Source organism: Podarcis vaucheri (assembly GCF_965113315.1).
Source record: "Podarcis vaucheri genome assembly, chromosome: 3".
Classification (NCBI taxonomy): Eukaryota; Metazoa; Chordata; class Lepidosauria; order Squamata; family Lacertidae; genus Podarcis; species Podarcis vaucheri.
In genome coordinates, this window is record NC_138761.1 from 9,328,316 (window position 1) to 9,354,898 (window position 26,583).

Genomic DNA, 26,583 nt, shown 5'->3' on the forward strand with positions numbered 1-26,583 from the left:
GTAAGTCAGCTAATTGTGCTGAACTGTCCTCCTCTGCCTAGAACATGTGGGCATGTAGATTCTTACCCAGGCACCCCCAAACTCTGCCCTCCAGATATTTTTTGGGAGTACAATTCTCATCATCCCTGAACACTGGTCCTGTTGGCTAGGGATGATGGGAGTTGTAGTCCCAAAACATATGGAGGGCCAAGTTTGGGGGTGTCTGTTCTTACCTATTTCTGAAAACAGACTGTTCTATATATCCGCCTAACAGATTTGAAACTTGATTTTAAGCTTCCCTCAATAATTTACGGGAATTCTATTGAGAACAGGTTTGGTGGAGTGGACACTCCAAGTGTGTCCATTCATTTTAAACGTGGTAGTCATGAGTGATTATTTAATTTAAAAAGTGGAATTCCCAGACTAATAACTTACTTGCTTCTGTGTAGCTCATATACTTGATGTACTTCACTTGGTTTCTGGAATGCATAACTTCTACAGGCACTAAAATTTTGAATAGCTTCATGTACTTTCTTCTAGGCCTTCAGATCCTTTATACACTTTTACAAAATGTTGCACAAGAAGAAGCTGCTGCCCAGAGTTTTTACCAGACTTATTTCTGTGACATTCTTCAGCACATTTTCTCTGTTGTAACCGACACGTCTCACACAGCTGGTAAGTAATTGTGGAGTGGGATGGAAGACCCGTACGGCTTGAGCTATGGTGAGTTCAGTTGCTGTATACATTCTAATCTAAATATTACTCTCCTTTGTGTGCTTTCACCAGGTTTGACGATGCATGCATCAATTCTTGCATACATGTTCAACTTAGTAGAAGAAGGAAAAATAAGTACTCCTCTAAACCCTGGAAATCCAGTGAGCAACCAAATGTTTATTCAGGAGTACGTTGCTAATCTCCTTAAATCTGCATTTCCTCATCTTCAAGAGTAAGTGTGTTTAGAATTAAAAGGTTAAATAGAACTTGAGTGCAAATACTAGTGGTCTTAATTGCTCTTCTCTGTGTGTCTCTTTTTTTTATTACTTCAGTGCACAGGTTAAACTGTTTGTAACAGGACTCTTCAGTTTAAATCAGGATATTCCTGCTTTCAAGGAACACCTTAGGGACTTCCTGGTACAGATAAAGGTATGTCTGGAATTTCCTCTCTTATTCTGAATGCATATGGGACTTCAAGTAGACTAAACCATGGGACTTTTTTTTTGTTGAGACCTATGTATTGCTAGTTTCTGTCATGCTCCATTGATTGGTATGCCAAGTCAGTTGCTAGATGATTTTATAAAACAAAAGCTCTCTTATTTGCTAATATTGATGCTGTGAATTTTGTCATATTGTTAAAGGTAGCCAACTTCTAAAGTCCTATGGTAACTTTAGTTTCTAATTCCAACCATCAGGGAGACTAATGCCCATACTTAAGGGAACAGGAGACTTGAGGATGATTGAGTTGGAGGACCAAAAATATAAGGGCAGAACTATCAGGTTATGAAAAGGGGATATGCACTAATTGTGGCATTTGCTTTCTAACATGTGAAGTCACTGTTCTGTTTCAAACATGCAGATGCCAATAAGGGTACTCTTGAGTGTGGTTTTTATTTCATTGCATAAAATTATCTCATCCATCCAAGTTCTGGAACTTTGCATCGTAACTGCCTTTCTAGCTTTTGATGATCTCTGCCGGTTGTTTGGATTATAATGGATTTTCTCATCTGCTTTATTCCCACAGGAATTTGCAGGTGAAGACACGTCTGACTTATTCCTGGAAGAAAGAGAGACAGCTCTTCGACAGGCTCAGGAGGAGAAACACAAACTTCAGATGTCTGTCCCTGGCATCCTTAATCCACATGAAATTCCTGAGGAAATGTGTGATTAAAAAATAACCAGTTGCACTGTTTTCTTTCTGTACAGCTGCTTTGTTGTAAAAGAAAACAGGACTTGGATATTTGTTGACCAAAATGATGCCAATTTGTAAATTTAAGATGTCACCTAGTGGCCCTTTTTTCTTATGTGTTTTTGTATAAGAAATTTTCTGTGAAATATCCTTCCATTGTTTAAGCTTTTTTGTTTTGGTCATCTTTATTTAGATTTGCATGAAGTTGGAAATTAAGGCATTTTAAAAATAAAAAAAACACTTCATGCCCATTTTGTGGCTAAGGGTAAAAGAGGCAAAACATATAACTTGTAAAGTCTATTGCAAAATTATACATTTTCCAGTTAGAACACAGATTTTTTTTTCCAATTAGGGAACACTTTCTTACTAGCCTGTCCTGCAGTCTAGAAGAAAAGGGTAAATGAGTATAGTCCATCAGATTAATTGTTAGGTATAGGATGGTGAGTGCTGCATCAGACATGAGCAGCTTTTGGGCTGAGTGGCAAGGCTAGGCTTACTGGTATTTGCAAGTTGTATGGCAAGTTTGCAGCAAGATCATGTGCATATCATCCCATTGTAAAGCAACTTGGAGAAAAAAGAGTATGGGAACACAGTACAGTTAGTTATTTTTACACAGTTCTTTTGTTTTTGTGTGTGTGCTGTCGCTTTGTCGACAACAGCTTTTTGTTTTCCTCAATGAGGAGTGTTGCTCATTTGTGAGCCTTCATTAACTCGAAGTGAAATGGTTAAAATATTTATCCTGTTAGACTAGGCTGCATCTTTTTAACAAGCTCATTAAAGAAGAATTCTGGCTTTTGAGATGACTTCTACTAATTACATTGTTTACCATGCTGTAGTGCTTTAAGAACACTACTTAAAAAGCAAAATAAACTTGGTTTACATTTATTTTCCTTTCCTTGGCTTTATTCTTTTATTGGATTAAACGCTCTGATCACCTTAAAATTCAAGTAGAATTTAGAGTAGCAGAAGAATCCCGTTACGGACCCTGCAAGACCTGGCAGGGACTCCCATAATGGCCGTGGGACCTTCCTCTGCAGGAGAGTGGCTCTGCAAATTGATTCTTTAAACGTAGGTTTTCAACACGTCTCCCGAAATGGCCTGCCCAGCATTGTCTTTTTCCCCTTTAACCCGAGTTTTTGTGGCTCTTCTCAAGCAGTGTATAATATGACCAAAAACAAAAAAATTAACATTTGGCAGTATCAATGTTACTTTTGCTTAACATTTCTCCAGAATTTCTCTTCTGTATATCAAATGCCAACTTTGTCTTGGTTTTCCTGGGACGGGTGGCTTCCATGTTGCCTACAGTCCTGAGACTGTCTCACTACTTTTTTTAAAATGCAACATTCATGTGCCGTTGTTAAAGAAAATGAGGGTAGATGATTAGTGTTAATCTTTTTATATAAAATTTGAATATCAAAATAAAGTTGTATTGTGCCTTTATTATCCATTCAGAATTTTTAGTTGGAAATTCTTCATTTTAGTACCTATCAAAGCAAAATAACACTTAAATCAAATTCAAGTGCTTTTAATGCTTGGTATAAAATACCAAAACTAGATTGAGGTTCCAAAGTGCTAAGTCGACTTCCGTTTCCAACCAAAACTTTTTGCACAGCATACTACTTGAAATCAGTCTGCGTCATATGCCTAAAATGGCAGGCGTGGACACAGTGGAGGACAAAATAAATTAATAGGAGCAGCAAATAATGAATGTTGTAGGAAGTGTGAGTAATGGAGAATCTGCATAAACACTGGGCATTGTATACATTAGGGCAAACATAGTAGAAGCACATTTTTGTGACCCAAAAATGTCACAAAAGGAGGGGGCCACGGAACAGGGTGTTTGCAGACTTTTTCAATGGTGTTCCAAATATATGCATGTTCACTTAAACGTGTGGTTCGCCTGTACTTCAGTCTTAGAAGGCTGACACCAGCAGTTCAGGGTCTCACCACAAGCGGCAGTGACAGATTCCAGCAGTTCCTGGCAGAAGTCCACCTTGACAACCTTTCCAGGCTGGTTAGTGATACGAACCAATTCCCGCCCCCCAACCCAGAAAAAGAAAACAATTTAAAAGACTATAGATAGTTTAATTAAAGTCAAAGGCCCGGTTATAGAGGACTCTCAGGCACCTAAATATATGTAGCAAGCGCACCAGGTGAGCCTCCTCTGGGGAGGGCATTCCACAAAGGGGGAGCCACTACAGAAAAGGCCCATTCTCATGCTACCGCCCTACAGACCTCGAGGACACACACAAAGAAGAGCCTCAGATGATGAGCACAGAGTCCAGGGTGGTTCATAGAAAGGTGGTCCTTGAGGCATTGCAGTCCTGAGCCATTTAAGGCTTCAGAGGTCAAAACTAGCACACTGTGCTGGTCCCGTGGGTTACCCGAGAGGTGAGGTCCAAGTCCAGTCCGTGGTCAAAGGTGCAAAGACCAAAGAGGCAGTCTGTAGAAGCTGAAGCTGGGTGCAGGGGAGGGAGTCCGGTGAAGACAGGAACAGGCATGCAAGCAGGGAGCCAGGGCTGGTCAGGAGCTCAGGCAGGAAAGCAGGACATGGTTCAGGCAGGAACTAGCAACCAACAATGTTGCTCCCGCAACTTGCGACTGGGGCGGGCCGGCTTTTATCTGCCCCAAGGCATTGGGCAGCCCCGATCCTCTGGTGACTTGCCTCTCCTGGCCTGGAGGCAAGCACTCCTCCTGCGGGAACTTAGTTCTCTCTGCCCTGAGCCTCTGCAGCTCAGGAGAGGCTGAAGGGTTACCGGACCCAGTGGCAACCTCAGCTTCCTCTGACGGGGCTGAGAGTGGAGCACCTGCAGGCAATGGGTCCTCCATCACCTCAGGAGCCAGAGCAGACTCAGCTGGTGCCTGCACCTGAGGATTCAGCACAGGTGAGGACCCTTCAGGCTCATGCCCCAGTCCCGGCTCAGCTGGTTCTGGAGGTGGGGAATCGTGTGCAGGCTGGGATCCCTCAGGTTCAGCATCCGAGTCCGAATCCCAGCCCATCACACACTTTGAATTGGGCCTGGAAACTTAATTGGCAGCCACTGCATTTGGGCCAGGATTGGTGTAATATGCCCAAGCCATCTTGCCCTGGTCAGCAACGTGGCTGCTGAAAACTACACTAGCTGAAGTTTCTGAACCATCTTCAAAGGCAGACGGATATTTTAACATTGCAGTTTTCTAACCTAGACGTTACCAGTGCATAGATCATAGAATCATAGAGTTGGAAGAGACCACAAGGGCCATCAAGTCCAACCCCCTGCCAAGCAGGAAACACCATCAGAGCACTCCTGACATATGGTTGTCAAGCCTCTGCTTAAAGACCTCCAAAGCAGGAGACTCCACCACACTCCTTGGCAGCAAATTCCACTGTCAAACAGCTCTTACTGTCAGGAAGTTCTTTCTAATGTTTAGGTGGAATCTTCTTTCTTGTAGTTTGGATCCATTGCTCCATGTCCGCTTCTCTGGAGCAGCAGAAAACAACCTTTCTCCCTCCTCTATGTGACATCCTTTTCTATATATGAACATGGCTATCATATCACCCCTTAACCTCCTCTTCTCCAGGCTAAACATGCCCAGCTCCCTTAGCCGTTCCTCATCGTTTCCAGGCCTTTGACCATTTTGGTTGCCCTCCTCTGGACATGTTCCAGTTTGTCAGTGTCCTTCTTGAACTGTGGTGCCCAGAACTGGACGGATCAAGGTCCCTCCTAGGAGGATTCCAACTGCTATCAAGACAAGTCAATTCCCTGCAATCCTGCTCTGCTTCCAGAGTTAAATGGAAAGAGTGGTGGTTGCTACTCCTCCAGACAACCAGAATCTGCATACAAGGAGCCATTTAGTGCTTTTTTTGGTGCAAATTAGGTGCTGGTTCTCCATACCAGCGACTACAGTCACAAAAAGACCTATGTTATAGCAAAAAGATGGTAATGTTCGGAGCATTAGTCATGCTCTGAGTAAATTTGTAGACCGAAGTCTTGATTTCAGCAAGTCTTACTGAGTGTGAGTTACTTGGAAAAATAATATAACTCAGGTGGTCAGAAAGGCCCAACAAAGACTCTATTTTCTCAGGGTCTTGCGAAAGAGCAATGTTAAACAAGAATTGATGACCTACCGGTCCACAGTAGAAAGTGTCCTCTCATATTGCATCACAGTGTGGTACATTGGCTTGACAGCCACGGACAGAAAGTCTTTATGGAGGGTGGTGAACACAGCACATGATATCATGGGCTGTCCCCTGAGCCCGCTAGATGACATCGCAAGGGATCGTTGCCTTGGGAGAGGTACCCCTGACCATTAGGTCCAGTCGTGGCCAAACTCTGGGGTTGCGGTGCTCATCTCGCTTTATTGGCCGAGGGAGTTGGCACACAGCTTCCGGGTCATGTGGCCAGCATGACTAAGCCGCTTCTGGCGAACCAGAGCAGTGCAGCAGAAACGCCGTTTACCTTCCCACTGGAGCGGTACCTCTTTATCTACTTGCATTTTGACATGCTTCCGAACTGCTAGGTTGGCAGGAGCAGGGACCGAGCGATAGGAGCTCACCCTGTCATGGGGATTCGAACCACCAACCTTCTGATCGGCAAGTCCTAGGCTCTGTGGTTTAACCCACAGCGCCACCCGTGTCCCGCCTAACGCCTCTCAATTTATCCAAACCTTTTCACCCTGTTGGATGTGATGTCAATAAGTGCTTAGCAACTTGGGCAGGCTATGCTGACCATGACCCTGCAGTTAGATTCCTCTTTTTCCCGGGGGGGGGGGGTGAACAAAAGTTTAGGACACTGAACCTGAAAAGGGAGAATATGAGGAGGCAGCCCCCAAAAGTCCTTCCACCAGGTGTGCCTGTAGGGCCTGGACCCCTGTTGCTGCCATCATTTGACTCAGAAGCTCCCCAGCTCTGTTGAAACTGGGAACTAAAAGAGCAGGTTGGGCCCCTTTAAAGAAAGAAGCACTTCCCAGTACAGGTAGGGCTAAAAATAACTGGAAAGCAGCTGTTTCCACTATAGAAGATGGTCTCAATTTGGTTCTTGCTGAAGAAGCATCAGAGTTGTATGTTTCTATAGCGGAGCGGAACGAGTCTGTTGCGTGTGAATGAGGTCCTAGGATAACCTGAACACTGTGATTAATGCATTGGTAATCTCATGACTGGATTACAGTGGTACCTTGGTTCTCAAACTTAATCCGTTCCGGAACTCCGTTCCAAAACCAAAGCATTCCAAAACCAAGGCGTGCTTTCCCATAGAAAGTAATGCAAAATGGATTAATCTGTTACATACTTTTAAAAACAACCCCTAAAGCAGCAATTTAACATGAATTTTACTATGTAACGCAGGGGTCTCCAAGCTTTCCTTGTCTTGGGCTGGTGTCTCGAATGACGATCGCGCAGAGGGCGGTGAAGCGCACGCACACATGCTATTTCCAGCGCACTTTGGGGTCGGAGGAGCACCGGAAACAGCTTATGCGCATGTGCATGGACCTCCTCCAACCAGGATGTGCACAGGAAATAGCGTTTGTGCACGCATTGCACATCCTGGGCGGAGGAGGCCCGTGCGCATGCACACAAGCTATTTCCAGTGTTCCTCCGACCCAGAAGTGGGTCACCATGCCACGCCGCAACAGTAAGAGCGGGTGGTGGTGTTCGCCACGGCCCAGATAAACGAGACCCTTGGGCCTTATCCGGCCTCCGGGCTGTAGGTTGGTGACCCCTGATCTAACGAGACCATTGATTCATAAAATGAAAGCAAAAAAAAAAAAAAAAGTACTACAGTCACACAATCAATCAGTAGCTGAACTGAGTTCCACACAGTCACAAAAACAAAATGAGTTGCAAAAACGAAAATGCAAAACAAATCGCAAAAACAGACCTCAGTGTAACATGAAAACAGAAGTGTGGCACTCAAACTGGAAGCATAACACTCAAAGAGGAGCACGTTCGGCTTCCGAAAAAAGTTCACAAACCAGAACACTCACTTCCGGCTTTGCAGTGTTTGGGTTCCAAGTTGTTTGAGTACCAAGGCATTCGAGAACCAAGATACCACTGTACTGTAATGCACTTTATGTGGGGCTTCCCTTAAGGGTAGTTTGAGCTGCAGTTTGGTGCTAAATGCTGTGAATGAGGTGTTAAATGGGACACCTAGAGGCGCACATATGAACACCTGTGCAGAGAGAACTGCATTGGCTGCTTATTAGCCACCAAGCAATGCTCCAGATCTTGTTAGTAACATTCAATGGCCTGAGCAACTTAGGGGCCTAATTACCTGAAAGGCTGTGGGCTCCTATATGCTGTGGGAAATCGCTCAGGTCATCTGTGAAGCTCCTATTAGTGGCACTGCATATTATAGAAAATTGTGTCATAAAAGGCCAATTTCTTTCCTTGGCCCTGTTCTCTGCAACACTCTGACCTCTGCCACTGGTTACCAGCTTCAAATGTATTTTGAGGACATGCCTTTTTTCTCAGGCTTTTCCTAATTTTTAAAGCTGGGCCTTGTCTTTTTGTTTGTTAGAATGCTTTGTTTTAGTTTGGGGGCAGGGGGGAGAGAGCAGAATAATAAAAAAATGCCTTATTGCATCTCTGCCAATTTTTATTAACTTGTATTGATGGTTTATTGGGCATTCAATACCCATTTAAAATGTGGGTGGGTGGGATTACTGGATTGTTATTGAGTATATTTCATGGATTGTTCTTGTTTTTGATTATGCATTCTGTGTTTTTATATCACGATTTTAACATGTAAACCTCCCTGTGACTATAGGACGGTATACATATTTAATAAATTATAATAAATAGTTTTAGTGAGGTGTTTTTGGTAAAATTATATATATATATATATATATATATATATATATATATATATATATATATATATGCTTTCGTAGATTTTCACGGGTACAGGAATGCAGGTTTTGGTGTCTTCGGGTGTCTTCCCGTGTAAGAGTCGGGGTGTCTGTGCGACGTTTCGACGAGGTCTCACTCGTCATCTTCAGGCTGGTACTTTCGGCTTCTTGTTACTGGAACAGAGCAGAGTCTGGTGTTTGAGTTCCTATAAATACTGTTGAGGGGTGTGGTGTATAGCCTCCAACGTTCTGGGCAGAGAGGAAGTTCCTAGATTAGTGTGCCTTTTCTTCTTTTGTTCCTTAATTACTTGAGGGATATCTTGGGTGATTTCATGAGTGATATTCTGAATATCACTGGGTGGGTCATTAAGTGTAGATTAGTTGCTAAAGCTTTCGTGTCTTGACCTCTTGAGCTTGTGAAGAGTTTTTCTGAGAAGATGGCTGTGCTGCATTTAGTTGTGCTCTGGCTTGGCTTCGTGTATAGGGGCGAGCTATGGTTTTGTGCCTTGTGCAAGTCCAGATCTGTGTAGGGATTGCAGGGGGGTGCAGCATCCGGAGGTGCCACTATAGTTTGGCTACTGGATGGAGTCTGTAATATGTCTGTGGAGAGGGTCTGGGTTTGGGTCTGGTGTGGTTGATTGGTGACGGCGTTCTGTGTGCCTCTGGTTCTGGTGTCGGTTTTTGTGGGGAGGGCTAATTTCCAGATGTCTGGCAGGCGGGACGTGTCGTCACGCTTGTTCATGTTGTGAGGGTGTTTCTCTATCTCGATGGCTTCCATGATTATTCTCTTGTGGTGATGTTCCATGTTAAAGAGCAATTTGGAATCTGCAAAATTAATTTCGTGTCCTGTTTCTTTCATGTGTTGGAAAAGAGAGGAAGTTTTTTCTTCTTTTTTGACGGCATTCTTGTGTTCTGCGATACGTGCATTTATTCGTCTGTTTGTTTGTCCAATGTACGTGGCTGGGCAGACTTTGCAGGGTATTTCATAGACCCCTTGGTTTTCCAGCTGGATTTTGTCTTTTGGGTTTCTGAGGATATTGGCTATTTTTTGGTTGGTGCAGAAGGCTGTTTTGATATTGTGTTTATGGAGGATTTTGCTGATTTTGTCTGTAGTGCCCTTGATATAAGGAAGGAGGGCCATGCCATTGTTTTCTTCTGTGTCTTGGTTTTTGGGGGGTGTTTCTTTTTGGATTAGCTTCGTAACCCTGTTTTTCTGGTATCCATTGGCGATTAACACATTTGAGAGATTCTGTAACTCAGTTGTCAAGTGGTCTTTGTCAGCCAGGCGTTTGGTTCTGGAGATGAGAGTCTTGGCTACGGAGTTTATTTGTGCAGGGTGGTGGTGTGATTGTGCATGTAAGTAGCGGTTGGTGTGTGTTTTTTTCCGGTAGATAGTGTGTCCTAGGGAGCCATCAGGTTTTTTGTAGATTAGGACGTCAAGAAAGGGGAGTTGGTTGTTGTCTTCTATTTCCATAGTGAATTGTATTTTGGGGTGTAGGCTGTTGAGATGTGTGAGGAAGCTATCTAGTTTTTCTTTCCCGTGTGGCCAAATTACAAAGGTGTCGTCAACATATCTGAGCCAAAGTTTGGGTTTGTGTTCTGACTTGTCTAAAGCATTGGTTTCAAAGTGTTCCATGTACAAATTTGCGATGACCGGTGAGAGGGGTGATCCCATAGGTGCTCCTTCTATCTGTTTGTATCTTTGTCCATTGTGGATGAAGTACGTGTTGGTTAGGCAGTGGTTGGTCAGGTCCAGGATGTATTTGGGGGGGTTGTATTTGTTTTGAATGGCTGTCAAGGCTTCATTAATGGGCACTTGAGTGAAGAGAGATACAACATCGAAGCTCACAAGTAGGTCATCGGGATGTAGGTATTGTTTCTTTATTGTTTCTATGAACTGGAAGGAGTTAGTAACGTGTGAAGCGATGGATTCTGCATAGGGCTGAAGTTGCTTAGCGAGAAATTTAGCGAGATTTTGTAGAGGTGAGCCTATGGAGCTGACTATTGGTCTGAGTGGTGTTCCTTCTTTGTGTATCTTGGGGAGACCGTAGAGTTTGGGGCATCTGGATGATTTTTCTCTGGGGATGATTCTTAGCTGGATTTCTTCACTGATAGGAGAGGCTTTTATTTTGGATTTGGTGGTTTTTTCCAGATAGGTGGTGGGATCTGTTTTTATAGGTTGGTAGGTAGGGTCTTGGAGTAGATTTGATAGTTTTGCTTGGTAGTCCGATGTGTTCATCACAAAAAACTTCCTCTCTTTTCCAACACATGAAAGAAACAGGACACGAAATTAATTTTGCAGATTCCAAATTGCTCTTTAACATGGAACATCACCACAAGAGAATAATCATGGAAGCCATCGAGATAGAGAAACACCCTCACAACATGAACAAGCGTGACGACACGTCCCGCCTGCCAGACATCTGGAAATTAGCCCTCCCCACAAAAACCGACACCAGAACCAGAGGCACACAGAACGCCGTCACCAATCAACCACACCAGACCCAAACCCAGACCCTCTCCACAGACATATTACAGACTCCATCCAGTAGCCAAACTATAGTGGCACCTCCGGATGCTGCACCCCCCTGCAATCCCTACACAGATCTGGCTGGCACAAGGCACAAAACCACAGCTCGCCCCTATACACGAAGCCAAGCCAGAGCACAACTAAATGCAGCACAGCCATCTTCTCAGAAAAACTCTTCACAAGCTCAAGAGGTCAAGACACAAAAGCTTTAGCAACTAATCTACACTTAATGACCCACCCAGTGGTATTCAGAATATCACTCATGAAATCACTCAAGATATCCCTCAAGTAATTAAGGAACAAAAGAAGAAGAGGCACACTAATCTAGGAACTTCCTCTCTGCCCAGAACGTTGGAGGCTATACACCACACCCCTCAACAGTATTTATAGGAACTCAAACACCAGATTCTGCTCTGTTCCAGTAACAAGAAGCCGAAAGCACCAGCCTGAAGATGACGAGTGAGACCTCGTCGAAACGTCGCACAGACACCCCGACTCTTACACGGGAAGACACCCGAAGACACCAAAACCTGCATATATATATATATATATATATATATATATATATATATATATATGCTTTCGTAGATTTTCACGGGTACAGGAATGCAGGTTTTGGTGTCTTCGGGTGTCTTCCCGTGTAAGAGTCGGGGTGTCTGTGCGACGTTTCGACGAGGTCTCACTCGTCATCTTCAGGCTGGTGCTTTCGGCTTCTTGTTACTGGAACAGAGCAGAATCTGGTGTTTGAGTTCCTATAAATACTGTTGAGGGGTGTGGTGTATAGCCTCCAACGTTCTGGGCAGAGAGGAAGTTCCTAGATTAGTGTGCCTCTTCTTCTTTTGTTCCTTAATTACTTGAGGGATATCTTGAGTGATTTCATGAGTGATATTCTGAATACCACTGGGTGGGTCATTAAGTGTAGATTAGTTGCTAAAGCTTTTGTGTCTTGACCTCTTGAGCTTGTGAAGAGTTTTTCTGAGAAGATGGCTGTGCTGCATTTAGTTGTGCTCTGGCTTGGCTTCGTGTATAGGGGCGAGCTGTGGTTTTGTGCCTTGTGCCAGCCAGATCTGTGTAGGGATTGCAGGGGGGTGCAGCATCCGGAGGTGCCACTATAAATATATATATATATATAATATATATAATATATAATATAATATATATAAATATATATATAAATTGTTGTACCCTGCTTAGAGATATTTGAAAATATTAAAGTGGCATAGAAATAGTTTAAAACAACAGACGGTGCCCATGCCCCGATCCTTCACAATTCCCCACTATGTCCTGAACCTGTACTGAACCTTACAGGGTTGCTGCAAGGATTAAGACAAAGCAATACATTTGGGATTAAAACGAAATCCCTGCAGCTCAGCTGAAATACTTTTGTATTTTGGGGAGAGGGGAAGTGATGGCAAGTCAGAAACTGATGAATGGGAAAGAGATAAGCACCCCTCAGCCCATTTGCAACACGAATCTTCCAGTTTTGATAGTGAAGTTTAGCCCTGAATGCCAAGGGATAAATTTACCTCACAGGGTTATTCTGAGGATAAAATGGGGAGCATGCAGGGAAGGGGCATAGAAAAGAAAAGAAGACACCTCAAGTTCTTTCGGAAGAAACGTGGGTTATATATGTAATAAACACCAGGGAAACTTTACTGATCTTTTGCAGGACTACAACTCCCATTATCTCTGACCATGGGGGGATGTTATTGGGTTGCTGTTTTTATTTTGATTATGCATTTTGTGGTTTTATATTTTAATTTTGTTCCGTGAACGTCCCTGAGAACTCTGGGTATAGGGTGGGGCGGGAGTTTTAACTGCATCCAGTCAAGGGCTCCTCCGATGCTTACTCGGAAGTAAGCATGCAAAGGATGACTTTGACGAGTAAGCTCCCTGCTGCTGAGCTGAACGGGGGTTTTGACAGGACTGGCCAAAGCCATGGAGCTAAAGGTGGCCTTGTTTATTTAAGAGTGGGGTGAAAGGGGGAATTCTGGCATCATAGCCTGATAGAAAAGAAGTCCTAACTTGTGGTATGACACTATATGTATGTGTATTTTATATATATATTTGTGTGTGTGTGTGTATTTTGAATATATGTGTATTTTATACCCTCACAATATATATTGTTTTATTTGTACGCGTGTTTCCCCATTCCCTGTATCATTTTTATTTCTCGAGTTTATATTTCTTTCCAGAGCAGGGCTTTGACACCCAATAATAGTCGTCGTCGTCCTCTTCTTCCTCCCGCCCCGGCCTCTCCTCCTCTGAGAGCGCGGGAGCCCGTTTTCGCGAGGAGCGCGCGCAGGCGCACCGACTCCCTCCGAGGGAACGGGAGTGGTGGACGACGGCGACGTCAGGACGCTTTTTTTCCGCCTTGCGCGAGACGCGCCGCGCCGCCATTTTAACCTGCCCAACTCCCCCATCCCCCCCCCTTCCGTGCCTTAACCGCGCGCGCGCTGTTCGCCCCGCCCAGAGGGAGAGGGAGGGAACTCGAAACTCCGCCTCCTCCTTCGCCGGCGACGCCGCCGCCACCGCCACCCCCTCACACTTCGTCTCCCGCCGCCCTGGCCCGGAAACGCCCGAGCCGGAGCCGAACGTGCGTGCGTGTGCGCGCGTGCGCGTAGGTTTCCCTCCTCTTATCCCCCCCTTCACTCCCTCCCTCCCTCAGCCCTCCTCCTCCTCCTCCTTCCCCCTCAGCAAAATGGCGGCGCGTGGAGGCCTTGGGAGCCAGTGAGTGACTCGCCGTCCCTCCTCCACCTCCTCTTCTTCTTCCTCCACCTCCTCCTCCTCCTCCTTTCCCCCCACCCCTTCCCTCACGCTCCTCTCCGTCGCCGCCAGGCTCATTTGCATCGGGCAGTCGCCGCCCCCCCCCGCCCTCCTTCCACCTCGTAGTTGTTGTGTTTCTCCCCCCCTCCCCATTCTCACCCACTTTACACACACACATATCCTCCTCCTCCTTCACGGTTGTTCCTCCTCCTCCTCCTCTCCCCACCCCCTTCTTCTCCCCCCCCCTTCCCTCTCTCTCTCTCTCTTTCTGTCACAGCCGCCCCTCCCCCTCTCTTCTCAATCCACACCTCCCCCACCCCAACACCGCCAGCCCATCAATCAATCAGCGGCGACCGGGAGCGGATCGATCAATGGTCGGGAGGAGGAGGCGGCGGCGGCTGCTGCTGGTTAATGAACAATGTGTGAGAGCTGCGCCGAGCTGCTGGAGGTGTTAAACGAGAGTAAGTCGGAGAGGCCTCCGAGCTTCGGAGGAGGAAGGGGCGAAAAAGACGGTTTTCTATCTATTTATTTATTTATCCCCACTCCCACCCCTTATCATCCTCCGACGATTCCCCCCCCACCCCCATTTTCTTTTCTTTTGCACGAGCCTCCCCTGTATGGAGGGGGGGGGGATACCGGGCACCGCGTCGCCCTCCCATTTCACCACCACCACCTTTATATATATATATATATAATCCACTTGGCCTCGTTTTGGAGGAGAGGCACAGGCTTGGCCATGTTGTGCAGAGTGGGAACAGGAAGGCCGGTTTCTGGGCCCGCCGCAGGGCTGCCAATCCGGGGGACTTGGCCTGAGAAAGCGGCCGGTGGGGGGACGGAGGAAGATGGGGTTTTATCTTCTCTACCCTTCCCACCCCACAATGCCACCCCTCGAGACGAGGGCGAAGAGACACGGATGCGGAGCTTTTATTGGTAGCGAGGGGATTTCCTCAACCCCCGCCCCCACCGCGCCCCAGTTGGAGGGTGCAAGGGGGGCGGCAGCAACTTAAAAGCCCCTCTTGGAGCTCTTCCCGTGGCATTTCTGCCGGCATCCTCTCGCCCTGCAGCCGAGAGGCCTAGTTCTCCTGCTTGCCTGTGGTTGGGATGAGGCTGCAGGCGAGCCCGGCTTGTGCTGCGAGTTGGCTGCGTGGATGTGCTCTGAGCGCAGGAGGAGGGAGGAGTAAAGCTCTAGTTGCAATATACTCCGCTCTCCTCCCGCCGCCTCGCCCGCTGTACTGAGGTCCTAAGCGGGGACGAGCGACAAAGGGGTCTTGAACCGGGAGTAACCCCTTGGGGTGTTTTGTTTTTGGTCTGTCAAGGGTTGGGGTGACTATGAAGGAGGAGGTGGTAGTGGTGTGCCTTTTTATTTTGGATCCATATAGTGAGTTTTGCACTGTTGCCTCTGGTTCTGTCATATTCTGGTTCACTACTATTAACATTTAACGTAATGCCTTTTTGTATCTGTTGTAAATTTTTACTACACTCTTCCTCCAGTAAACTACTGCAATAGTTTGTTGTGTTCAAAGTTCTTTTTTTCTTCCTTTCAAAAACCTAACTCCTCCCATCTTCTGCATATCTGCACTATTTTTTTTTTATGTTGCAGCTCTCAAACTCACCTGGACTCCTGTTTCCAGAATTTCTTGTTCCCTTGCTGGGATGTTAGTTGCAGACAAACATCCCTGTTTTGTATACTTAGTAAAGGATTTGAACAGTCATCTTTGAAGTAGAATGTGTCTGATATGCATTCTTTTGTCTAAATCCCTTGCAACTGAGACTTGGTTCCTTGTGAATACAGTATGTGTAAGGTTTGGATTAAAATGGATTCCTAGTTCAAGTTTATGCAAGCTGTTTGGAACTTTTTATTGCTGTGGATGACCTGAGTAAAGAACTGCTAATAAAGAAAGCATGGGTAGCATAGATAGATGGTGGATGTTGATAGGCAAATCTCCCTAAAATGTTAGAATGTGTAAATAATGAAATTGATGTAAAAGAGGGGAAATCCTTGTACAGTTCCTGATCCTATAAAAGGTGTCCAGAGAACATTATCTTCTGTGTGTGCAGGCTGAAGGAAAATGGAGAAAATGTTTATATACACTTATTTCTCAATCATGTACAGTATTTGGAAGGTGTTGGTGACTGCTAATAAATGCAATATAAGGTTTTTGTGAGGATAAGCTCCTGGGAGAGCAAAAGATCAAAGAAAACTCTTGACCAGAACTTAATAACTTTCTAATTAAAGGCTGTTTTACCAGCTGGTTTGGTTATTAACATGTAATTATTTATGTGTAATTATTGCATCTTGTTATTGAAGAGTTAAATGTTTTGCCAGTGGTGCATTCTGTAGCCCTTATTATTTGAGGATTTGGTATGTCCATTTCTGATCCAAAACTAGTACCCTGTGCTTGCATAGTCCCAGTGAAGCCTGTGACTTACTTCTGACTTGCTCTGATTGTGTTAAGATTTCAGGCAGCGGTTGCTTTTACCCGCTTGTATTTGTTTCTATTATATAGTTTGTTGGTATGGACTGGTATGGCTTTAACTTTGAGGTGGAGAGAAAGAACCCTGATGTGTTGAGATCAATCTGGAATGACTGTAGATTATGGAGTTATCAGTCAGTGAGTCCTCCTCAGATTTATTGCACAGGTGTTAATGATCAGGCATAGGCAAACTTGGCCCTCCAGATGTTTTGGGACTACAACTCCCATGATACCTAGCTAACAGGACTGGTGGTCAGGGATGATGGGAATTGTAGTCCCAAAACATCTGGAGGGCCAAGTTTGCCTATGCCTGCTTTCGATTGTTTGAGTTTAGAAACTTATTTTCATAAGATTTGAGTATCCATATTGAGCACACTAAAATAACATTAAGACAATTAGAAAGAATTCTGATTGCAATACTTAAGGCAAAGCTGTAGTTTAATGTTCTGTAGACAGTCGTCACTGGTTAAGGAAAAGAAGTGGAGGGAAGAAAAGTAATTGCAGTACTTGAAACTCAGAAAAGAATGATGGCACTGCATTTGTATTTTCATGAATTTCCCCCCAGTGTAAGTCCCACTAACTTCCATGAGATTAGACTGCAAGCCTAACCATGTCTACTCAAAATCAGACATGAAACCAAAGTGGCTTACACCAAGGTAAGTGGGGTTAAGACTGCAGGCTAATTATGCAATGAATCTAAAATCATGGCTTTTCAAGTACAGTATCTGCAGTGCTTTGCATGAAGTGAGCTTATCATAAATATTTGACTGTGTGTACACCATACATTTAAAGCACATCCCACCAAAGAATCCTGGGAACTGGTTTACTTATCACAAGCTACAATTAGTAGCATCCTTAACCACGGCAGTTCACAGGATTCCTGGAGTAGGAGTGGGTCATGTTTTAAATGTATAGTGTATATGCAGCCTTCCCCCCCCCCTTGTGCATGCATGCGTACTCACTTTCTTGCCCACTTTAGTGCATCTGGTGCATGCCTAGTTGTAACTGACAATTCTGAGAACCGAATTTACTAACTTATGCTATGAAAGGGACCCAGATTACAGTCATGATGTCCATTTGTTTCATTTGCAGTATCTCAAGAATCCCCCAAAATCACACAAGTAATGGAATAGAGAGAGAATGGCAGGTGCTGACTCCCTAATATGCAGCCTACAAACACATACAACCTACAAACACATGCAACCTACAAAATGTGGTGGAGCAAATTAAAAATAGTTGCATCACTTGTGAGAAGATATTACCCATTGAGTGTTGTGCATTGCAGATTGTGTGCTGGAGGCTCCCCTTTTTATGGTTTTATTCAAGAAACTCTTCATTATTTACTTATTTTAGTATTACAGTTATTACAACTGGAAATTCCAAGTCTACATTCACTTCAAAAGGGAAGAAAGCAGCCAGTGAAAACTGGTAATGAATGAGGTCATGTTTAAAACTTGTGAGTCAGGGATTGCCAACAGTTCTCTGCCCTGCCTGCTGAGCATTTGGAATTGCTTTTCATTCTGCTAAAACTACTGGAGCTGAGCCTTGAGAGAGATTCGGGAACTGAATTAAACTTCCACTATGTCACTGAACATTGTTAAAGAGTATTTGTGTATACTAAGCAGAAAACACAAACATATATTTTGATACATGCCGTTTTGAAAGAGAGAGTGAGAGATTTAAAATGAACTGTTTTAGATACCAAGTTGCAATAATTGGGACAAGGAGGAAATAATACAACGTTCAAGAGAACGTTAAAATAATAACATCATTGGACAAAGGTGAAGGAATCACATAAAAAGGATTTGCATAGCAAGGGGACTAGTTTTCCTCTTATCCACAACACTCTATTCTAAAATTTGCTCCTTCCTGCTGGCTGGGAAATAGTCTCTAGCCCAAGTAAGAGAATGAGAGGCACTTGCCATAGCAGAGAATATAGAAAGGCCAGAAACAGGATGGGGTAGTTATCTCCTTCTTGCGATGAAAGTTTCCCCTGAGAAACATGCATTTTCTGCCATAGCTTTGCTTTCCTTTTCTTGTGCTTTGTGTGCAACTAGTTATAGAGACCACATAATGCAATAGAAAATAATTATACTTTTTGATGCATCTAATTTGCCTCAAAAATACTATTCCACTGCAAGAATGAGGCAAAAGGTGTCAGCTGCTGTGATATAAGTTATCTGAGTATAGTGTACTATCTATACTGTTGACAATATTGGGTTAAAAGTTTCTGAACAGGAGTATGTTGTTGTTTAGTCGTTTAGTCGTGTCCGACTCTTCGTGACCCCATGGACATGAGCACGCCAGGCAGGAATATATAATACTAGAATATTGTGTTCGGGGAAGTTGTGTGGGGATATTCTGGAACTGCAGTTCTTCTTCCTACAGTTATACTCCGTGGTGGACTGAGGCACTCTACAAAAGAGGAAGTGTGAGGCTCCCTTTGTCTAAACCAGGGATTGGGTACCTGTGGCGCTCCAGTTGTTCTTGGTCTGCAGCTTCCATAATCCTTCTCCATTTGGCCATGCTGTCTGTTGGCCCTGGTGCTACATCTGCACTGTAAGCAGTGCTGCTGCATGTTAATATAGTGCTGTCAATATGTGTGGTGGTCAATCTGGGCCCCTAGAACTGTGACTTCATTTCATGCCAGTGGCCAGGAGGGTGGAAAGGTGAGAAAAGTTATGGCAGAAAAGGAAAATTTTGGCTCTGGCGATTCCCACTGCTGCCATGTGGCACCTGATAGATAGCCCCTTGGAGAATGCTGCTTTTGACAGAAAAAAGGTTCCTCAACCTTGCTTTTACAGAGTGCCAAGCAAAAAGGACATTAAAATCTAAATCTAAAGACTATTGGGTTCCATCCTTGTTTTCCTTCTTCTGGATAAATCTTGCTGGAATTTAAAGTTTAGAGTGTGTTTATAAAACTGAAGTGTGTGTGTCAACATGACCATTAGCAGCTACTTTGAGTAATGCTTAGAAATGATTTGTGGAACATAAAATAATGTAGTCTTTAGAACTTAATGCAGCATTGGCTTATCTTCAGAGATCACATGGACTATAGTCCTGCTGCTCCTTTGATGAAAGTTAAGCATGTGATAAGTGTTCGTTTTTTTATATTATCCTAATCCCCTTTCCTCCAGTGGGTTCAGTATGAGTAATCTGCTAATACAGAACTCTGATCTAGAATTAAATTCTTGGTTAACTTGTGTTCCTAGGATAGCTGTTCCATGTTCCTTGTGAACCATGTGGGAATGCTCTTTTGAGATGCAACCATATGCAAATAGCTCTGAAAATTTGAGATCAGGACTATACTATGTACATGTTTCACAGAGGAGGTATATGAACTGACTGCAACTCTTAATATTGGATGTTTACGCTTTGTCTCTGAAATAAGATTTGTTCATTGAATTTCTGATGTAATAACATAATTGGAGATTTTAGAGCCACAGTTTCAAATTAGTAATGCCTACTGCATTTCACTTGAGCAGGGTCTGTTGTTGCCTTCGCTTGCTCCCCTGCTCTCTTCTTCCTTCCCACAGGGCAGACACTATCTGATGCCCCTATAGAGATAGTCTGCCCGGAACAGGTGCCATTGGAGTCCAAAGAATCCCATTCCCATGAGTCTTTCTGTAGTAATAAATAGGGCCTGTATATGTAGTACTTTTGGACAGAAGAACAGATTTCTGAGTTTAGAATATGCTTGCTTTTAATTTATGAAAGGTGCCTAAGTGTCAATTATGTATTAAGAATTTTTTTTGCAATGTATCCACATTGGGTTCTACCCAGGTAGTGGCTTTGCAGCAGCAGAAGTGTTGCCACCACTCCAAGGTGCATCTCTCTGTGCTGTACCACATCCCATTCCAGCGGGCTCCCTAATCCTGAGGGGCATGGGAATCTGCATTCTGTAGGAAGGATTAGCAAGAATCAGATGCCCTGTCTTGCATAAGCAGAATCGTTTCTTTTCAAAGCCACCACTAGCATGCAACTATGACTGAATACTATTAATAAATGATAATTAGGAATTGAAGCTGAATAGCATTCAAAATTCGCCAGGTGCATTTCACACCTGTATAGCGGCCACTTGCGACCAAGTAAAGATGCCTGGGTGCCAGGATTGGCACCTGACGTCTCCACTATCTGGAGATGCATGCCTGGGGATCATTGGATCTTCTCTGCTTTTACACACTAATACCCCTACCTGTAGAATTCTATCCGTTATCTTTTATCTGCACATTCAGAATGAATTTCAAGAGTCATCAAGTCATATTGAAAAATACAACTTTCAAGCCATGTGACCCAAAAATGGCAAATAGTCATTCATTTTGGCGAGACTAACTCTGGTTTAAAGAGCCATTTGGCACCTAGCTTATATATTGATGAGTTTCTAATAATGATTCTCAAGTACAAATGCATGAATATGCATGAATGCATGAATATGACTTAACCTAATAAGTAGTTATAGTAGTAGTATAAGTAGTTATGGTACAGTAGGACAAATTTGTGAAGAACCTATCATATGGTTTTCTGTGGTAAGGAAAGCTGCAATCCTATGCATAATTACTTGAGAGTAATTCCTATTAAGATTCCAAGCATATACGTCACCTGTGGTTGATCAAGCATGGAAGCCTTATTATGTTTAGGCTGGCTTGCAAATTACTGTAACTATTTACATGCAGCTGCCTTTGAAGACTCATTGGAAATGAAATTTCACCTGGTGCAGAATTCAATTCATTGACTGAGGCCAGTTTTTCAGAACCGGGGTTTGAAATTAGCAGGGTGCGATGCTTATTTTGCACCTAAAGATTCTCCATTTGTAAGCACCTCAGAAAGTCTGGGTCCCATTTTTTCTGCCTGGCTGACACTCAAGGATTACTGAAATGTATGTGCTTTGAAGCCTTGCAGTGTATGTTAAGGATAGACAACATGTTAAGGCGTTTAACAATAAAAGAGTACAGTGGAACCTCAGGTTACGTTGCCTCCGGCTTACGTCACACTCGGCTTGCGACTGGTGCAAACCCGGAAGTACCGGAACGGGTTACTTCCAGTTTTGCGCATGTGCAGAAGCGCTAAATCACGCTGTGCGCGTGCAAACGCAACACTTTTTTGCACTGTTTTTGAGTTGTGGTGCGGCCTCTGGAACAGATCCCCGCCATAACCCGAGGTTCCACTGTAGAGTGTCACTTATGTGAATTTCATATTAGTTCATGCTTATCAGAATAATAAATAAAAAGTGTTGCCAAACCCACCAAATGATGACTAGACATTCTGTTTTGGCACTCACAACTCAGGTCTCAAGAGCCATTTGGCTCCTAGCTTTTCTATCCCAGTTTCTAACACTGTTCAGAACATATAACACCAATGCTATTTCAACTGTACTGGCTTTTGATAAGTTTTCAGTCCCTATTGAAGATGCTGGTTATTACCTTTAACACCTTATATGACTTAGGACCAGGCGCCTCTCATATGAATTTGCCTAACCACTCAGACCATTGGGAAAGGCACTGTCTGGATTCAGCTGGTGGAGATGTTGTGAGACTGGCCTTTTTGTAACAGCACCCAGATTATGGAACTCCCTAGCATGGAAAATCTGCTTTGGTTCCTATACTGGCCATGTTTTGGCAACACCTGAATACCTATTTATTTCAGCAGGTTTATGGCCTAACTGACATTTAATCCATCTTCTGACCCTTGGATTTTTCCTCTTCCACCTCTTGGATTATTTTATCTGCTGCATTGATTATTATTCTGTTTTTAAATTATTGCTGATTATCGCTTTTGTTGTAAATTGCTTTGAGCTCGGCTCAGAAGCTGGAAAAGTAGGATATAAATATTAATATAATATTTTATGGGCTATTAACTTATTTTCAAAGCCACAGTTGAGATTTACATACTTCTTTACAGGCTTAGAAATTCATGGGATCTGTCCCAAAGAGTAGATTCACTAGATTCTTGTTTGGGACTGATAATTACTACCTCTCATTCTGTAATCATAATCACTACTACAGATTAAAGTCGCTACCTTTCCTTTCTCTCAGTACATGTAAGCAAATAGTTCACTTTTTTTTAATCTTGAAGTACAAAGTGGTGAGTTAGGATTGTGGGAGTTTTTTTTGTCCCTGGAAATAACTTGTAATGTAGCTTTTACCAGGCTAGTAATGTCCAGATGTTGTTGAACTAAATTGTTCCTGGCCATTGGCCATGCTGTTGGAGCTGCTGAATGTTGTAGCTCAAAGTATCTGAAAGGTGCGAGGGGCAGGTGGAAAGTCCTGTGCACTCCTGTGTACTCCAGAAGTAAGTTCCACTGAGTCTAGCAGGACTACCTTTAGGTAGGTTTTGCAGCCTTATTGTGGTATAAACCTTTGTGGAATACAGTGGTACCTCGGGTTGCAAACACTTCGGGTTACAAACTCCACTAACCCGGAAGTAGTACCTTGGGTTGAGAACTTTGCCCCAGGATGAGAACGAAAATCGTGTGGCAGCAACAGGAGGCCCCATTAGCGAAACCGCGCCTCAGGTTAAGAATGGTTTTGGGTTAAAAACGGACCTCTGGAACAAATTAAGTTTGTAACCCAAGGTACCACTGTAGAGCCCACTTAGATTCATGAAGCATTAGGTGTAGTTGGCAGATGACGGCGTATGCAGTTTTCTATCTTCACACACACACACACGGGTATGAGAAGGAATGGTAAATTGTAGACCCAGCAAAGGGCAGCAGAGGCCTGTGACACTTTTATGAACAACTCTCACATATGCAAGATAACAACAGAATGATGCATTCATAACAGCAGTCACTGTGATGATACTGTTTTTCTAGTTTTTCTATGCTATTTTTCCACCAGTAGTGCAAAAGAAATCCAGAGAGTCATGATTAAATCTGAATTCAACAGAACCAGATTTGCTGATGAATCTTAGTTCAGTGATTTTATGCTGGAGCTTCCTTTTATAGTATGATTACTTGAGTTCCAATAATGACCTCGTTTGAACATATGTGTTTTAGGATGTGGTGCTGAAGCTCATAGGGGACAGTGACTTATAGCAGGCCTTCTCAGTGGTGGTGCCCTGGATCTGGAATGCCTTCCCTAAGGAAGTTTGGCTTCCTTCCTTCTTGGTTAGTTTTTGTCTCAGTCACTCTGAAGACTCACTTTTATGCAAGCATTTGGAAATAATTTATTGGGCCCCAAGCTATCAGTAGCTGCTGTTTGGAATGTCAGTATGTGTTCCTGATTTTAGTGTTTCCTTGATTTTAATTCTCTTTTATTTTGTGGCGATGGTATTGGGTGTATGCATATGGTATTTGTTGTTTAGCACCTCTGGGATTGTAGCTGATGAAGGGCAGCCAAGAAATCTAATAAAAAGAAAGAAATCTTGTATTAGCAAGGAGGTTATCTGGGATGTGGCTAAATGTCACTTGTCTTTCATAATGTCATTTGTGGTGCTATAGGCATTGTGACTATTATGTATTGTTAATAACTTTGTTGGCTCAAAACTCAAGGTTTGTGGTTTTCTTGATTACATTCTGAGACGTTTGGCATTGATAATGGCTGAGAGCAGGAAAGAAACAGAAGTCTCTGCAAAGGAAGAATGGATACAAAAAATTTATGGAATATGCAGAAATGGCGAAACTTACCGGAAGAATAAAAAATCAAGATAACGTACTTTTTAAAATAAAAGAATGAAAATAGTTTATTGAATATTTACAGATAAATTGTAAACAGATAAGAACATTGGCAGGATTATTGTAATAAGCTGCAGTTTCATAAGAGTAGATATTTAAAGTAGATGAATACATGAGGAAATTAAGTTAATTTGAATATGCAGAAGATATTAAAAATTTAAGGAATGCAGAAAGAGGGGGAAGGAAGTCAAGTTTTGAAATGTTTAAATGGTTGTAAAATCAGTGAAATGTATAAACCTGAAAAGTTAATTTTTTTAAAAAAAAGAGGATAATGGCTGAGAGCAGTACTTGTTCTCATTTGCTTTCCAGGAGGCAACAGTTACTCTTCTTCATTGACCACACAAGTGACTAATTGCACCCTTATTGCTGATGCTTTAATAACACTTCAATCTTGAAATGATGCTGGAGATTCAAAGTGACTTTTCAGTATTTTTACCTTGCAGAGTCTATTACCGGGTGCATGCTTCAGAGTTAATTAAGCTTTCACAGTGAATGTTTTTATCTCTGTGTTAAATGTGCTCTTCTTCAGGAACTCAGCTTAAATTTCAAATCTAGGCACAATAGCTGTTGAGCTTTTTTTTGGGGGGGTTGAGCATTTTAAGGCAAAAACAAGACAGCCAACATGGGCTGCTGTATGTCCGGATTTTCCCAGACATTTTGCTGATTTCCACCCGGACACTTCTTCTGACAATGTTCTGGGTATGTCCAGAAAATCCAGACATGTGGGAACCCTAACTTAGCTGTTGTCCTTTATGTTTGATCACAAGTTATTCTGTTTCTCTTCAAATGTTTACTAAAATTCCAAGCATCTTTAATTATTATTGTTATTATTATTTTCATTTTCAAAAACAGGAACAGAGAGAATATTTAACCCCTCCCTTCCCTCCTCCTGTCCCACTTACAACTTCATAACAAATACAGCATGTATACATATACACTACCATATGACTTCCCTTTCACCCTTTTCCTGGTTCCTTTGCTTTTCTACTACTCCACGTAATCCACATTCTTTTAATCATCCAATTTGTTATCTATTAAATTATCCATTTCAACTCTGCTTCATTTACTCAAGACTTGCTAAACTATGTATTTGTTTATACTAGTTCTTAAAATGTTCAATAAACATTGTCCATTCCTCCTTGTATTCCTTATCTTCGTTTTCTCGTACCCTGTTCATCAGACCAGCCAGTTCAGCATATTCAAACATTGCACATTGCCATTCTTCCTTAGTGGGTACTACAGTCATACCTCTAGTTGTTGTTAGGTTCATGTTGCAGATTTTCAGGTTGCGAACATGGCAAACCCGGAAGTATATACTTCTGGGTTTCACTGCGCAGAACCTTTCTGCGCGCTTCACACATGTGCAGAAGTGCTCTATCATGCTCCACGCTTGCACAGAAGCGCTACTCTAGTTGCAGACTTTTCGGGGTGCAAACGGCACCCCGGAACGGATTTGTTCCAATAAGGTTCTAGCTGTGTCAGTGGTGTATAGTAGTAAACTCTCTTGGTTTTTTGGAGACCTCTGTTACCATCCCCAAGAAGAAGAACTGTATACTTGTTCTCCACCTTTGATCCAATAAGGTTCTAGCTGTGGCGTTGGTGTTTAGTAGTAAACTCTTTTGTTTTTTTGGGGACCTCTGTTACCATCCCCAAGAAGAACAACTCATTTTTTTAAAGTATCTTTTTAATTTATTATATATAGTCTCCCAACATACCTTAATTATTTTACAGGACCACCACATATGAAAAAAAATCCCTCAATTTCATTACACTTCCAACATATACCTTTTTCTTTTTTAGACATTTTCGCCAATCTAGTGGGTGTTAAATACCATCTTTGGGCCACTTTCATCATGCCGTAAAATTCATATTTATTTTCCACAACATTCCCCATAATTCATTATCAGTATTGTGACCCACATCTTGTGCCCACTTTCACAGTTTGTTTCATACAGAGCTTTTTTTTTTAGAGACTTAAGTGCACTACTAATGAAATAGCTTTGCCCCAGCCCTTACACCTGATGCCTTTACACTGAAGGGAAAGTAATATAGAATTGATGGATGCTTAATACTCCTAAAAATAGGACTTTATTTAGATGCCTTAGTTCCTTGTTTTGAGAGCATTAAATTCAGACAATCATATTCAGTCCATCTTGCCCAGTATTTATAGCTGTAGTAAGAACTGAGGAGTCAGGCTATTAGTCCATCTGGCTTGGTAGTGTCAATGCTGAGTGTCATTGGCTCTCCAGGAATTCAGATATCTTTCTCAGCCCTACCTGGAAACATCAGATGCTGAAGTATCATCCTTCCTTAAGAAAGACAAAGCCTCTCCTCTGTCCAAGAGGGGAGGTGTTGTGGGCGGGACGCGATTTCTGTGTCACCCACTCACCTGGCTGGTGCACCACGCCCACAGGTAAGCGCCCAACTGGGCAGC

The 26,583-nt window shown here is 43.1% G+C and overlaps 2 protein-coding genes across 6 annotated transcripts in view; both read left to right on the forward strand.

Moving 5' to 3' along the window:
* XPO1 (exportin 1) overlaps positions 1–2,767 on the forward strand; it is a 39,102-nt gene extending 36,335 nt beyond the window's left edge. For all 4 annotated transcript variants that reach the window (XM_082217373.1, XM_082217374.1, XM_082217375.1 and 1 more), the window contains 4 exons: positions 520–654; positions 766–925; positions 1,026–1,122; positions 1,718–2,767. In XM_082217373.1, coding sequence (XP_082073499.1) covers positions 520–654; positions 766–925; positions 1,026–1,122; positions 1,718–1,864 — 539 coding nt within the window. In that variant the 3' untranslated portion in view covers positions 1,865–2,767. The remainder of the gene's footprint in view (positions 1–519; positions 655–765; positions 926–1,025; positions 1,123–1,717) is intronic.
* An 11,479-nt stretch (positions 2,768–14,246) lies between these two features.
* Positions 14,247–26,583, forward strand: part of USP34 (ubiquitin specific peptidase 34) — a 108,939-nt gene continuing 96,602 nt past the window's right edge. Inside the window, exon 1 of one of the 2 annotated variants that reach the window (XM_082217173.1) lies at positions 14,247–14,464. In XM_082217173.1, coding sequence (XP_082073299.1) covers positions 14,422–14,464 — 43 coding nt within the window. In that variant the 5' untranslated portion in view covers positions 14,247–14,421. The remainder of the gene's footprint in view (positions 14,465–26,583) is intronic. The other variant, XM_082217174.1, reaches the window with a different exon arrangement.